The 13,285-nt window shown below is 44.0% G+C and overlaps 2 protein-coding genes across 13 annotated transcripts in view; both read left to right on the top strand.

The window, feature by feature from the left end:
• LOC135304237 (serpin B6-like) overlaps positions 1-13,285 on the top strand; it is a 41,255-nt gene that overhangs the window by 25,192 nt on the left and 2,778 nt on the right. For 4 of the 10 annotated variants that reach the window (XM_064426513.1, XM_064426488.1, XM_064426481.1 and 1 more), the window contains exons 3-7: positions 9,204-9,381; positions 10,396-10,533; positions 11,151-11,268; positions 11,495-11,637; positions 13,102-13,269. In XM_064426513.1, the coding sequence (XP_064282583.1) occupies positions 9,214-9,381; positions 10,396-10,533; positions 11,151-11,268; positions 11,495-11,637; positions 13,102-13,269 (735 nt within the window). In that variant the 5' untranslated portion in view covers positions 9,204-9,213. Of the gene's footprint in view, positions 1-1,034; positions 1,114-7,955; positions 8,166-8,196; positions 8,446-8,728; positions 8,839-9,203; positions 9,382-10,395; positions 10,534-11,150; positions 11,269-11,494; positions 11,638-13,101; positions 13,270-13,285 lie in introns of those variants that run through there. The other 6 variants (XM_064426497.1, XM_064426504.1, XM_064426491.1 and 3 more) reach the window with 6 other exon arrangements.
• LOC135304344 (serpin B6-like) lies at positions 423-7,899 on the top strand. 3 transcript variants are annotated; one of them, XM_064426661.1, is made up of 7 exons: positions 423-703; positions 1,491-1,665; positions 2,679-2,816; positions 3,434-3,551; positions 3,783-3,925; positions 4,986-5,153; positions 5,812-7,899. In XM_064426661.1, the coding sequence occupies exons 2-7, from the start codon at positions 1,501-1,503 to the stop codon at positions 6,214-6,216; spliced, it is 1,137 nt and encodes a 378-aa protein (XP_064282731.1). In that variant the 5' UTR covers positions 423-703; positions 1,491-1,500; the 3' UTR covers positions 6,217-7,899. The 3 variants fall into 3 exon arrangements, with proteins under 3 accessions (XP_064282731.1, XP_064282717.1, XP_064282725.1); XM_064426647.1 differs by having other exon boundaries at positions 423-728; XM_064426655.1 differs by lacking the exon at positions 423-703 and adding an exon at positions 1,005-1,113.

The following is a 13,285-nucleotide window of genomic DNA, read 5'->3' as shown; positions in this document are numbered from 1 at the left end:
ATCAGTCCAGCTGGACCGAGTATAAGAGAATACTGTATTGAAAGTTAAGATCCCAAGTACCTCACCTCTGTGTGCTGGTATATAATTTATGGCTTAATGGGACTGCATTATTTAAGACATATGCACACTTGGGTGTCAGTTTTAACACCATTAAGATTTAAGAACAAACTGTATTTGTTAATGCAAACTGTGATCATCAAAATGGCTTTTTTCTCGTTTACCTCATGAGAGTGCCTTATTTTCAATTACAAAATATTTAATGCTGAGCTATTAAAACCGGGAATGGGGCGGCCCCGGGGGGAAGCGCGGAAATGCCGCCTCGGCTCCCGAGAGCGCAGCGCCCTCGGGCAGCGCGGGGTGCGCTGGAAAGGGCTCTGGCTGCGAGGCTCGCACGGGCGCTGCAGGGAAGGGAAAGTGAAGGCACCGCCGGGACATCGGTCCTGAGGTGGGCTCGGGAGCTGCTGGCGTCTTCTTTAGCACCGAGCTTGATAAAAGTCCATGGCAGAGCTGCCGTGCCGATGGTGTGTGCGCCGCAGAGAGATGACAGTGATAGCTGGAATTTGTGTGGGAGGGCAGAGCAGGAAGTCCCCAAATTCTGATGCGAACTCCTCCCCGCTTTTGGGTCTGAAAGGAAGCAGCAAACCTCACAGTTCTGCTTGAAGAAGTGTGGGGAAAGGCGCTCTGTGAGTGAAATTTGTGCAAGGTCTGTGACTCTGAAGAATTCTAACGTGAGTTTGGCTGCATAAATCCTTGCAATTTCCCGTTATATTGCAACGAATTTTTCTTTTCTGTATAGTGCCATTAACTTGGAGTGATAAGGAAGGTTGTAGATAATGTGGGGAAGAAATATGGTATTATAATGTGCCTTATACTTGCTTGGTGTTGTGGATGTTTTTAGTTTGTTTGGAGTTCTTATTCTGGTTCTTTTCGGTCTGATTGTGGCGGGTAGTTTTTTAATTTTTTGGAAAGAGAATGCTTCAGAGAAAATGAAATTCTTGTTTAGGCAAACTCCTTCTGCTAGCTTCTCCCAGCCTGGCTGGCAGGTTTAAAACCCATCGTGCACACTTAGAAGAAAGCTGCAGGTACCACTGAAGGTCTGTAGACTTACAGAAGGTAAGAGTTGGTAATTGTGCTGTTCAGATGTCTAACTTTGGCTCTGGTGGTCCAATAAAGGGAATTTTGTTTCTCTGTGAAGTCAAGGGAAAGTTCTTTCAGGAAGTCTTCACCGAAATGCTGTTGTGCCTGATCACTCAAACGATGTCACACTGTATATGGATGTGATTGCAATTTAGAAGCAGAGCAGAAACTGGTAGAATAATTCCAATGTGTAGTGTGGGATCTCAGGTGATTGTGGCACAAATCAGTCTCCAGCGAGCTGATAATTTTCCAACCTTTGCTGCCCAGTTTGTGCTGGGAAGTGTAGAAGGGGGAAACAACTGTTTTGTATTCAAATAAATTTGATCATTCTTGTTCTGTGTTTTATGTCGCAGGCTCGGAAGCATGGAAAGCCTCTGTGCAGCAAACAGCACTTTTGCTGTGGAGCTGTTAAGAAAGCTGTGTGAGAAGAGTGGGCAGAATGTGTTCTTTTCACCATTTAGTATTTCTTCTGCTTTGTCTATGGTATTGCTGGGTTCAAGAGGTGGCACTGAAGCCCAGATAAGCAAGGTAGGTCAGAATAAAGTTAAAACGAATGGCTTTTGATGGGATCATATGAGGAACAGAGTTGTCTTCCAGGGTGTGGCATGCACATGTGCTAAACTTTGTCACTGTGGTGTGAGACAGCAGAGCAGTTCCTCTTCTGTGTGTTCAAGAATAATAAATTTTCATTGTTTTTGAAAGGGGATGTTCCTTCATTACAAAATGAAGAGTTTCTTGCCTTTTCTTGTGTGGGGTTTTTTGTGTTTTTTGAGACTAATCTTCTTTAATCTGTAATTAGGATGTGCCTGGAGTGTTTTTATTGATCAGTTGGTGGCTACATCAATTATTTTTTTTTCCTTCATTGCTTGGGCAATAAAATCATATCTTACATGCTCAGAAAGGAAGTCAGACACATTAAAAATATCATAAAAATGCCACAGTCTACATTTCAAGCAGGTAACTGCAACTTGATTTATTCCTTTTTTAAAATTTTGCTCATGTGGCAAATATCTCTCGGTACGTGTTTTATGTAGGAAGTGACAATATTGAGTGCAGGACCGGTCCTTTTGCTTTGGATGTTTGCTTCCACTGCCAAGTGGAAGAGGAGTATGAACTCAGATCTTGTTTCCATGTACTTTATAAAAATTTCTCCAAAAGCTATGTTGTTGCAGATACCCAGAATCCATCTGAACACAGTCTGAGCTACCAGCTCTAGGTGTCCCTGCTTGGGCAGGGCTTTGTAGCAGATTGTCCCCACAGATCCCTTCCCACCTGAGCCGTTCTGTGATCCTGTAGGGCTTGCCTTGAGGGTAGGGAAATCAGCACTGCTGACTCTGCTGCTCCCTAATTTATGGCTTGTGCAACATCTTGCGGGGTACATCAGATGTTATTTGCATTATAAGCTCCAGATGGGAGGTGTGGTGAAAAAATTTTTTAGCTTCCCATCACAATATTTAACTTAAATGTCATTTTAATATAAAACTGGTCACAAGTGTGTTTAGAGAAGTTAAGAACACTGCTGTGATGTTGTCTTTGTGCAGGTGCTTTCTCTGAAGAACACCCAGGATGCTCACAATGGGTATCAATCCCTTCTCTCTGAAATCAATGATCCAAACACCAAATACATCCTGAGGACTGCAAACCGGCTCTATGGAGAAAAGACCTTTGAGTTTCTTCCTGTAAGTTGCCATTAAATTTGTTGTGATTGTTAGGATAAAGCACTTGCTACCTCTTTCCTCTGGAGGTCAAGGCAGGCTTTGGGGTCTGCTGCCCAATGTTTCTGTGCTGAGAGCCAGGAATGCAGTAGATTCTGCCCAAGCCTGGTGTCTGAACTTGGTGGGGAATCTCCTTTTAAATAATTTGTGTACTGAGTGGGGAAATGATGCTAATCAGGGTAAAATCCATCAGTCTCTACTCTTGAGGATTCTGTGATCCCTTCATCTATTTGGCTGTGGGACAAATGGTTGATGTATCTCTTAGCAAAGGTCTTATCAAGAAGCTCACAAAATCATACATCTGGTCCCAGAAACACAAAATAATACAAGGAAAATCACCTCTCATTATAGTCAGTGAAGTGTAGAAGTTTGTACTACTGTGCAAATGCCATAACAATATTGATTCTTCGTTCAAAAAAGTGTAATAAATCCTAGTAGGAATATGTCAGCTAGAACCTTTATAGCACTATATGAACCTGGGGAAGGAAAGCAGGCAGCATTCATTGGAGAATGTAAGGATCATCTTTGTCTGAATGAGAGTAAATCTCTTGCTGAAAATCTGTTGTGAATGTCCCTGTTAGTCATTTATAGAGTCCAGTCAGAAATCCTACCATGCTGGCCTGGAACAGATGGACTTCCTGCATGCTTGGGAGGATGCCAGAAAACAAATCAATGGCTGGGTGGAGGAAAGGACTGAAGGTGAGTGCTTTGCCAAGTGCCCAGTTGTGTTTAATGGCAGCCATTGTTTGGGTACAATCCCTGGCTATGGGATTGTGACTTCAAACCACTCAGATGCTGAGCTATTGCTGTGCCTGGTGCATAATTCTCTTCTCTATTGTTTATTAAATGCTGACTTTATACAATCTTGGATAATAATTAGTTCCATGTCAACTTTTCAATTAATGTGTTTTTATTCTTTTTATGATAAAGGTAAAATTCAGAACCTGTTGGCAGAGGGGATTCTGAATTCCCTGACCAGGCTTGTGTTGGTGAATGCCATCTATTTCAAAGGCAACTGGGAAAAGCCATTCAGGAAAGCGAGTACCAGAGAGAGGCCATTCCACATTAATAAGGTATGATGTGCTAAACTTCTGACAATACACTGTTAGGTGGATATTGTCTGAAATGACCACAATGAAGAGGAAATTGGATCTTTCAAGCAGCGTTGCCTTGGGTGGCCTGTGTGAGATTCCTTATGTCCCCTCCCTGTCACTGGCAGTCTCTCTTTGCAGAGTTTCTCTGAACTTTCACATAATTACTAGAACCTTTCATATAGCACAACGACAGCTGAGGAAGATTGTGAATTTAAGTTTTCTTCAGTCAGAGCTTTCTTGCTGCATTCCTGTCCCTGAGCCAATCCAAGAAAATAAATGGAAAACATCCAAAAAGTAATGGAAAACAAATTTCCTTTGAGGACCTGTGTTCTCTGCAGTCTTGTTTTTAGAATTGCTCTTGAGGAGGACTTGGCCCCTGGCATGGGCAGGCCATGGCTGCCCCTCAGGATCCCCTGCAGCTCTGGGTTGGCCTCCAGGCGTCATGAACAAGACCTGCTGATGTGCCTTCCTTAACTCACCTGCTTGAAGCAGCCATAGAGGAAAATTGGAGCTCTCATGCCTGTCTGGAAAGTGTCCCTCCCTGTAGTGGTGAAATAAATCCAAGAATATTTGAGAGTGCTGATATAACTTTTAAATAAGGGAATGTTGATGCTTACTCCAGACCACCTCTGACTGTACTGCAGAGACTGCTGGACTGACTCAGTTCCTGCCACTTTGCTCTCTCCCTCTTGGAATGTGTTAAAAAGCTGCCAAAGAGAAAATGTTACATTTTTAATTCCCTGCAGCTGTGTAAGATAAGAACCACGTTTCAAGATGCAACCCCAAAAGCATATAGGGCTTATGAATAATCTCCTTTTGACTTGTGGTGCAATACTGTGCATTGCTGCTGCACATGGCCAGGTTTCACCTTGTGCTTTCCAAAAGGTAGTGGTAGGGCTGCTGTAGATCAGTGTGAGATCAGTTTTCTCTTGTCTTAAATGTGAAATCCTAAAAGGCCATGAGTAACTTGCTGCCTGATTCGTAGTGTGAGACCAGCAGAGAAGGTCAGCACTAACTGTTGGCATCTCTTGATGTCTAGAATGAAACCAGACCGGTGCAGATGATGTTCAAGGAGGCCAATTTTAACATGACCTACATTGGGGACTTGCAGACCAAAATCCTTGAGCTCCCCTATGTGGGTAATGAACTGAGCATGATCATCCTGCTCCCTGATGCAATCCAGGATGGATCCACAGGCCTGGAAAGAGTAAGTAGTTGAACTGAGTGCAAAGACTGAATGCTGAATCCCTCCAGGGAAGAAAGTCTGAATTGCACAGAGAGCTGCAGTTCAGTTGCAGAGCAACTGTGACTCTGGTGCTCAAGGCCATCAGAAATGTCCCTCTCGTCCCTGTCCCCAGAGTGACAGCCCCTGCTGTGTCAGTGCTGCTCAGGCTGTGTGCTGCTCCCTTGGCCAGAGGCTCTGGAAGAAGAGCTGGCCCTGCTCAGGAGCAGAGGTCAGCTGTGGTTGTGGGGAAGGCACAGTATGGTGACGATGGAATGTGGAGCGGGGGACTTTGGGTGGGCTCCTTGGGAAGTCCTGTGGCCTGTCCAGTAGGTGTTCTGTGCTGGGAGCTGGCAGGTGGTGTGTGGCTCACTGGCTGGAAAGAGACTCACAGGAAAGGGCAGGATCTCTTTTGTGGTGGAGGTCAGATGCAAGGTTGGGGTCTTTGGCACTGTGGACAAGGAATTTATTCCAAAAGTTTTGTTGCGTTATCTGCCCATAATGAAAATAAAACGGAAAAAAACCCAAAACATTAACCTTCATTATAATATCTGGGGAAATAGTGATGCATATTATGTGCTTTCTGGCTCTAAAATTTGCTATATTCTCATTGTAATTAAGTAAATTTGTCATTTTTGTTTAGCTTGAAAGGGAACTTACACATGAGAAGCTGATGGATTGGATCAGTCCTAAAAGGATGAGGTCTACAGAAGTGATGGTGTCTTTACCCACATTTAAACTGGAAGAAAATTATGATCTGAAACCACTTCTGAGCAGCATGGGAATGCCTGATGCATTTGAGATGGGCAAGGCTGACTTCTCAGGAATCTCACCTGGTAATGATCTGGTGCTCTCTGAAGTTGTTCACAAATCCTTTGTGGAAGTCAATGAAGAAGGCACTGAAGCAGCTGCTGCCACAGCAGCAGTGTTTCAGTTTCTTTGCGCTAGGATTGTTCCAGAATTCACTGCTGATCATCCTTTCCTCTTCTTCATCCGGCACAACAAAACTTCCAGCATTTTGTTCTGTGGCAGATTTTGCTGTCCCTAAGGAGGAGATGTCTTGGCTGTATAGGTGCCATCACACAATAAACTTATATATCCCTAGAACAAGTTGACTCCTTTTGCACTCATTGTCTCTTTCAGCTGGGCCTGCACCCTCTTGTGTGATCTTGATCTTGGGCTTGGCAGCAATAAGGGAGCAGCTTAGACAAACAGAGCACCTGCCATGTCCAACCCCTCCTGTACCTGTGTGCAGAGGTCTCCAGGTTCTGGCTGACACAAGAACCATCCCACTTGCTCTTGCAACACTTCTTCTGTGCTTGGCTTCACTTTTGGTGTCCAGCAGGCAGAGTCAGGCACTGAGAGCCCATGGGAGTGAAGAAGTTACTTTTGCTTGTGACAAGGCTGGAGCACTTTTGTAGCTACCCTCCCCTTTTATCTTCTGATCTCATCCATAGAGTGCCTTGATTCATTGCCTGGAGCTGAAAAGAGTTTTTGGCAGCCTGTTCCAGGTATTGCTGAGCTTCTTGTGTAGATGTGGGCTTTTGGCCAACAACTGGACCAGCTCTTAGGCAAGAATGAGAATGAAAGTGTGCTTTTGTACCTAATGTCACTGTGTGAAATACAAAGCTGTGTTTTGTGTCAGGCACATACAGGCAACATTTCTATTTGTGATTGTGATATGCATGGAAACCAACCATGGCACAGTAGTGAAGACAAATTCTAATAAATAACTGAGGAAGTAAAGCATGGAAGAAGGCCGTTGAACCTATCCTTTGTTCACAATTAACCTTTATAAGTATTCAGTTGATTTAGGAGCATTTCAACTAAAGCTTTAAGGATGTTGCTGTTTGACAGGTACTTTCTGCTTCTAGCTAAGCCTTAAAGAGTTTTGCAATAATAACCTTTTGAAGTGTAACTTCAGAATATTGCTTGTAGTAAGGATCTTTGAAACTATAGCTTTAGAATATGTAAAAAGGAAAGGTGCTTGTCTCGACACCTTAACAAAACAGTGAAAAGCAGCTTGAGAAAGGAAGATGAACATCAACTCAAGGATTGATAGGTTCGACCAAGGGAAGCTGGCCATCACTGTTATGATATTTGTAGTCCTTGCAGTTAAAAGGTGGACCCACATCTGGAATCTGGACCTTACCATCTCGAGACTTCTTTCTTCTTTCGGAAGCTGGATCCCACCGTCTGGGGATACTCCTTTCTGGGATACGTCCTGAGAAAAACTAAATCACAATAGTGTATAGAATTGTGATGTAGGAATTGGGAATAGAAACTGCTGAGAAAGCCTATGAGTACCCCTACAAATATCTGTAAGCCTCAATAATCGATGTGCAGGTGGAGGGAAAACTTCCCCACTGTACCCAGTGCTGTATTGCTCATACTTTACCTTTAATTAATAAATTGATTGCTGCTTGAATATTGGCCTAATCAAGCTTCTCAACCTGTATTTGTGGTGAGAGCACCTTTTGTACCTCATCCCAGGACACCTGTGCTTATTCCCTGTCCCCTTGGTTCTGCTTCTTTAACCAAGAATGTAACACAAGGGCACATGGTGCCTATGCAGTAATTGATTTAGAAAGCCTTGATTTTAGCTTATTTCCTTTGCTGCTGTTATATGTCAATCCTCATAATATTCTCTTAGCCATCACAGTTTATCTGTGGTATACCGAAGACAAGAGATGCAACAGCTTTTCTTCTGTTGGGATGTATTTTGTGGGTCCTGTTCGGACGCGGCCGAGCGGCCTCGGCTGCGCTGGGGCTGCGGGGGCGGGAGGGGCCCGGGGCAGCCTCCGCCCTGTCCCCGCCCCGGGGCATCCCCGGCACTGGGGCGGCCCCGGGGGGAAGCGCGGAAATGCCGCCTCGGCTCCCGAGAGCGCAGCGCCCTCGGGCAGCGCGGGGTGCGCTGGAAAGGGCTCTGGCTGCGAGGCTCGCACGGGCGCTGCAGGGAAGGGAAAGTGAAGGCACCGCCGGGACATCGGTCCTGAGGTGGGCTCGGGAGCTGCTGGCGTCTTCTTTAGCACAGAGCTTGATAAAAGTCCATGGCAGAGCTGCCGTGCCGATGGTGTGTGCGCCGCAGAGAGATGACAGTGATAGCTGGAGTTTGTGTGGGAGGGCAGTGCAGGAAATCCCCAAATTCTGATGCGAACTCCTCCCCGCTTTTGGGTCTGAAAGGAAGCGGCAAACCTCACAGTTCTGCTTGAAGTGTGGGGAAAGGCGCTCTGTGAGTGAAATTTGTGCGGGGTCTGTGAGTCTGAAGAATTCTAACGTGAGTTTGGCTGCACAAATCCTTGCAATTTCCTGTTATATTGCAACGAATTTTTCTTTTCTATATAGTGCCATTAACTTGGAGTGATAAGTTGTTGGTAATATTGGGAAGAAATATGCTATTATAATGTGACTTATATTTGCTTAGTGTGTTTGGAGGTTTCTGTTTGTTTGGTATTTCTCATTGTGCTTTTTTTAAAATTTGTTTGTGGGGTAGTTTTTTTTTTTTCGGTAAAAGAATGTTTCAGTGACAATTGAACTCTTGCCACTTTACTTGCTTTTAGGCAAAGTACTTCAGCTGGCTTCTCCCAGCCAGGCTGGCAGGTTTAAAACCCATTGTGCACACGTAGAAGCAAGCGGCAGCTATCACTGAAGGTCTGTAGAATTAGAGATGGTAAGAGTTGGTAATTCTGCTGTTCTGGTGTCTGACTTTGGCTCTGGTGGTCCAATAAAGGGTAATAATTTTGTGGGTGAAGTGAAGAGAAACTTCTTTCTGTATGTCCTGTTGTGCCTGATCATCTCAAATGATGTCACACTGTATATGGATGGGATGTAATTTAGAAGCAGAGCAGAAACTGGTAGAATAATTCCAATGTGTAGTGTGGGATCTCAGGTGCTTGTGGCACAAATCAGTCTCCAGTGTGCTGATAATTTTCCTACCTTTGCTGCCCAGTTTGTGCTGGGAAGTGTAGAAGGGGGAAACAACTGTTTTGTATTCAGATAAATTTGATCATTCTTGTTCTGTGTTTTATGTCCCAGGCTTGGAAGCATGGAAAGCCTCTGTGCAGCAAACAGCACTTTTGCTGTGGAGCTGTTAAGAAAGCTGTGTGAGAAGAAGAGTGGGCAGAATGTGTTCTTTTCACCATTTAGTATTTCTTCTGCTTTGTCTATGGTTTTGCTGGGTTCAAGAGGTAGCACTGAAGGCCAGATAAGCAAGGTAGGTCAGAATAAAGTTAAAACGAATGGCTTTTGATGGGATCATATGAGGAACAGAGTTGTCTTCCAGGGTGTGACACGCACGTGTGCTAAACTTTGTCACTGTGGTGTGAGACAGCAGAGCAGTTCCTCTTCTGTGTGTTCAAGAATAATCAATTTTCATTGTTTTTGAAAGGGGATGTTCCTTCATTATAAAATGAAGAGTTTCTTGCCTTTTCTTGCGTGGGGTTTTTTGTGGTTTTTGGGACTAATCTTCTTTAATCTGTAATTAGGATGTGCCTGGAGTGTTTTTATTGATCACTTGGTGGCTACATAAATTATTTTTTTTTCCTTCATTGCTTGGGCAATAAAATCGTATCTTACATGCTCAGAAAGGAAGTCAGACACATTAAAAATATCATAAAAATGCCACAGTCTACATTTCAAGCAGGTAACTGCAACTTGATTTATTCCTTTTTAAAAATTTTGCTCATGTGGCAAATATCTCTCGGTACGTGTTTTATGAAGGAAGTGACAATATTGAGTGCAGGACCGGTCCTTTTGCTTTGGATGTTTGCTTCCACTGCCAAGTGGAAGAGGAGTATGAACTCAGATCTTGTTTCCATGTACTTTATAATAATTTCTCCAAAACCTATGTTGTTGCAGATACCCAGAATCCATCTGAACACAGTCTGAGCTACCAGCTCTAGGTGTCCCTGCTTGGGCAGGGCTTTGTAGCAGATTGTCCCCACAGGTCCCTTCCCACCTGAGCCGTTCTCTGATCCTGTAGGGCTTGCCTTGAGGGTAGGGAAATCAGCACTGCTGGCTCTGCTGCTCCCTAATTTATGACTTGTGCAACATCTGGCTGGGTACATCAGATATGACTTGCATGATAAGCTCCAGATGGGAGGTGTGCTGAAAAAATTTTTTAGCTTCCCATCACAATATTTAACTTAAATGTCATTTTAATATAAAACTGGTCACAAGTGTGTTTAGAGAAGTTAAGGACACTGCTGTGGATGTTGTCTTTGTGCAGGTGCTTTCTCTGAAGAATGCCCAGGATGCTCACAATGGGTATCAATCCCTTCTCTCTGAAATCAATGATCCAAACACCAAATACATCCTGAGAACTGCAAACCGGCTCTATGGAGAAAAGACCTTTGAGTTTCTTCCTGTAAGTTGCCATTAAATTTGTTGTGATTGTTAGGATAAAGCACTTGCTACCTCTTTCCTCTGGAGGTCAAGGCAGGCTTTGGGGTCTGCTGCCCAATGTTTCTGTGCTGAGAGCCAGGAGTGCAATAGATTCTGCCAGAGCCTGGTGTCTGAACTTGGTGGGGAATCTCCTTTTAAATAATTTGTGTACTGAGTGGGGAAATGATGCTAATCAGGGTAAAATCCATCAGTCTCTACTCTTGAGGATTCTGTGATCCCTTCATCTGTTTGGCTGTGGGACAAATGGTTGATTTACCTCTTAGCAAAGGTCTTATCAAGAAGCTCACAAAATCATATGTCTGGTCCCAGAAACACAAAATAATACAAGGAAAATCACCTCTCATTATAGTCAGTGAAGTGTGGAAGTTTGTACTACTGTGCAAATGCCATAACAATATTGATTCTTCGTTCAAAAAAGTGGAATAAATCCTAGTAGGAATATGTCAGCTAGAACCTTTATAGCACTATATGAACCTGGGGAAGGAAAGCAGGCAGCATTCATTGGAGAATGTAAGGATCATCCTTGTCTGAATGAGAGTAAATCTCTTGCTGAAAATCTCTTGTGAACGTTCCTGTTAGTCATTTATAGAGTCCAGTCAGAAATCCTACCATGCTGGCCTGGAACAGATGGACTTCCTGCATGCTTGGGAGGATGCCAGAAAACAAATCAATGGCTGGGTGGAGGAAAGGACTGAAGGTGAGTGCTTTGCCATGTGCCCAGTTGTGTTTAATGGCAGCCATTGTTTGGGTAAAATCCCTGGCTATGGCATTGTGAATTCAAACCACTCAGATGCTGAGCTATTGCTGTGCCTGGTGCATCATTCTCTTCTCTCTTGTGTATTAATTGCAGATACAATCTTGGATAATAATTAGTTCCATGTCAACTTTTCAATTAATGTGTTTTTTTTCTTTTTATGACAAAGGTAAAATTCAGAACCTGTTGGCAGAGGGGATTCTGGATTCCCTGACCAGGCTTGTGTTGGTGAATGCCATCTATTTCAAAGGCAACTGGGAAAAGCCATTCAGGATAGCGAGTACCAGAGAGAGGCCATTCCACATTAATAAGGTATGATGTGCTAAAATTCTAAAGATACACTGTTAGGTGGATATTGTCTGAAATGACCACATTTAAGAGGAAATTGGATCTTTCAAGCAGCGTTGCCTTGGGTGGCCTGTGTGAGATTCCTTATGCCCCCTCCCTTTCACTGGAAGTCTCTCTTTGCTGAGTTTCTCTGAACTTTCACATAATTACTAGAACCTTTCATATAGCACAAAGACCTTTGAGAAAGATTGTGAATTTAAGTCTTCTTCAGTCAGAGCTTTCTTGCTGCATTCCTGTCCCTGAGCCAATCCAAAAGAAATGGAAAACAAAATTTCCTTTGAAGACCCGTGTTCTTTGCAGTCTTGTTTTTAGAATTGCTCTTGAGGAGGACTTGGCCCCTGGCATGGGCAGGCCATGGCTGCCCCTCAGGATCCCCTGCAGCTCTGGGTTGGCCTCCAGCAGTCATGAACAGGACCTGGTGATGTGCCTTCCTTAACTCACCTGCTTGAAGCAGCCATAGAGGAGAATGGAAGCCCTCATGCCTGTCTGGAAACCATCCCTCCCCACAGTGGTCAAATAAGTCAGAGGATATTTGAAAGTGCTGATGTAACTTTTAAATAAGGCAATGTTTCTGCTTACCAAAACACTGTCTCACACAGCGCTTCAGAGGCTGCTGGACTGACTCAGTTCCTTCCATCCCTGTTGGAATGTGTTGAAAAAGCTGGAAGGTGAATCCAGCGATACTGTTGCATTTTGTATTCAGTGCAGCTGTGCAAGCTTAGAACCAGGTTTCAAGATGCAACACCAAAAGGATACAGGGCTTATGAATAATCTCCTTTTGAGTCGTGGTGCAATATTGTGCATTGCTGCTGCACATGGCCAGGTTTTACCTCATGCTTTTACAGAAGTCTGTGCTGGGGACCCCTAAGTTTTAGCTTTTAAATTCTTCAGATCAGTGTTGCTTAAATGTATAACTCTCAAACTCAATTGCCTGTCAGCTACTGTTCTCTTGTTTTATTTGGACAAGACAATTTCCCTCTAAGCCTAAAAGCCAAGGACAACTCACGTTCTCAGGCCCTGAAAAATGCAAACAACAGTGAGCTATGTGGGGCCAACTGGGGGAATGGGATTCCATTACCTGAAGCTGTAATTGGATAATTTACTGTGATATGCAAATAGACAAAAATGATACCTGTCCCAAAAACCTGTGACAGTCATCCATGTTGGGTGTTGTCTCTGCAAGACTCCTGCACTGCTCAAGGTTTACCCTTCAAAGGGCATTCACTAAATACCAACCTTTATCCTCTGAGTCTGTCCAGCCTCCCCTGCAGGTCGCCTCTCAAGGCATCAGTGAGGCTGCACTCTGTGGTGTGTGATCAGTTCTCTTTGGACAAATCCTAAAAGGCCATGAGTAACTTGCTGCCTGCTTCGTAGTGTGAGACCAGCAGAGAAGCTCAGCACTAACTGTTGGCATCTCTTGATGTCTAGAATGAATCCAGACCTGTGCAGATGATGTTCAAGGAGGCCAATTTTAACATGACCTACATTGGGGACTTGCAGACCAAAATCCTTGAGCTCCCCTATGTGGGTAATGAACTGAGCATGATCATCCTGCTCCCTGATGCAATCCAGGATGGATCCACAGGCTTGGAAAGAGTAAGTAGTTGAGCTG

This window comes from Passer domesticus, chromosome 1 (assembly GCF_036417665.1).
Source record: "Passer domesticus isolate bPasDom1 chromosome 1, bPasDom1.hap1, whole genome shotgun sequence".
NCBI lineage: Eukaryota > Metazoa > Chordata > Aves > Passeriformes > Passeridae > Passer > Passer domesticus.
Note: the sequence above shows the minus strand (reverse complement) of the source record. Positions and strands in the feature narration are given on the sequence as shown.

Coding starts and splice junctions, on each gene's coding strand:
- LOC135304344 (XM_064426661.1), top strand. CDS start 1,501: ATGGAAAGCCTCTGTGCAGCAAACAGCACTTTTGCTGTGGAGCTGTTA. Junction 2,817..3,433: donor AGACCTTTGAGTTTCTTCCT/GTAAGTTGCCAT, acceptor TGTCCCTGTTAG/TCATTTATAGAGTCCAGTCA. Junction 3,552..3,782: donor GGTGGAGGAAAGGACTGAAG/GTGAGTGCTTTG, acceptor TTTATGATAAAG/GTAAAATTCAGAACCTGTTG.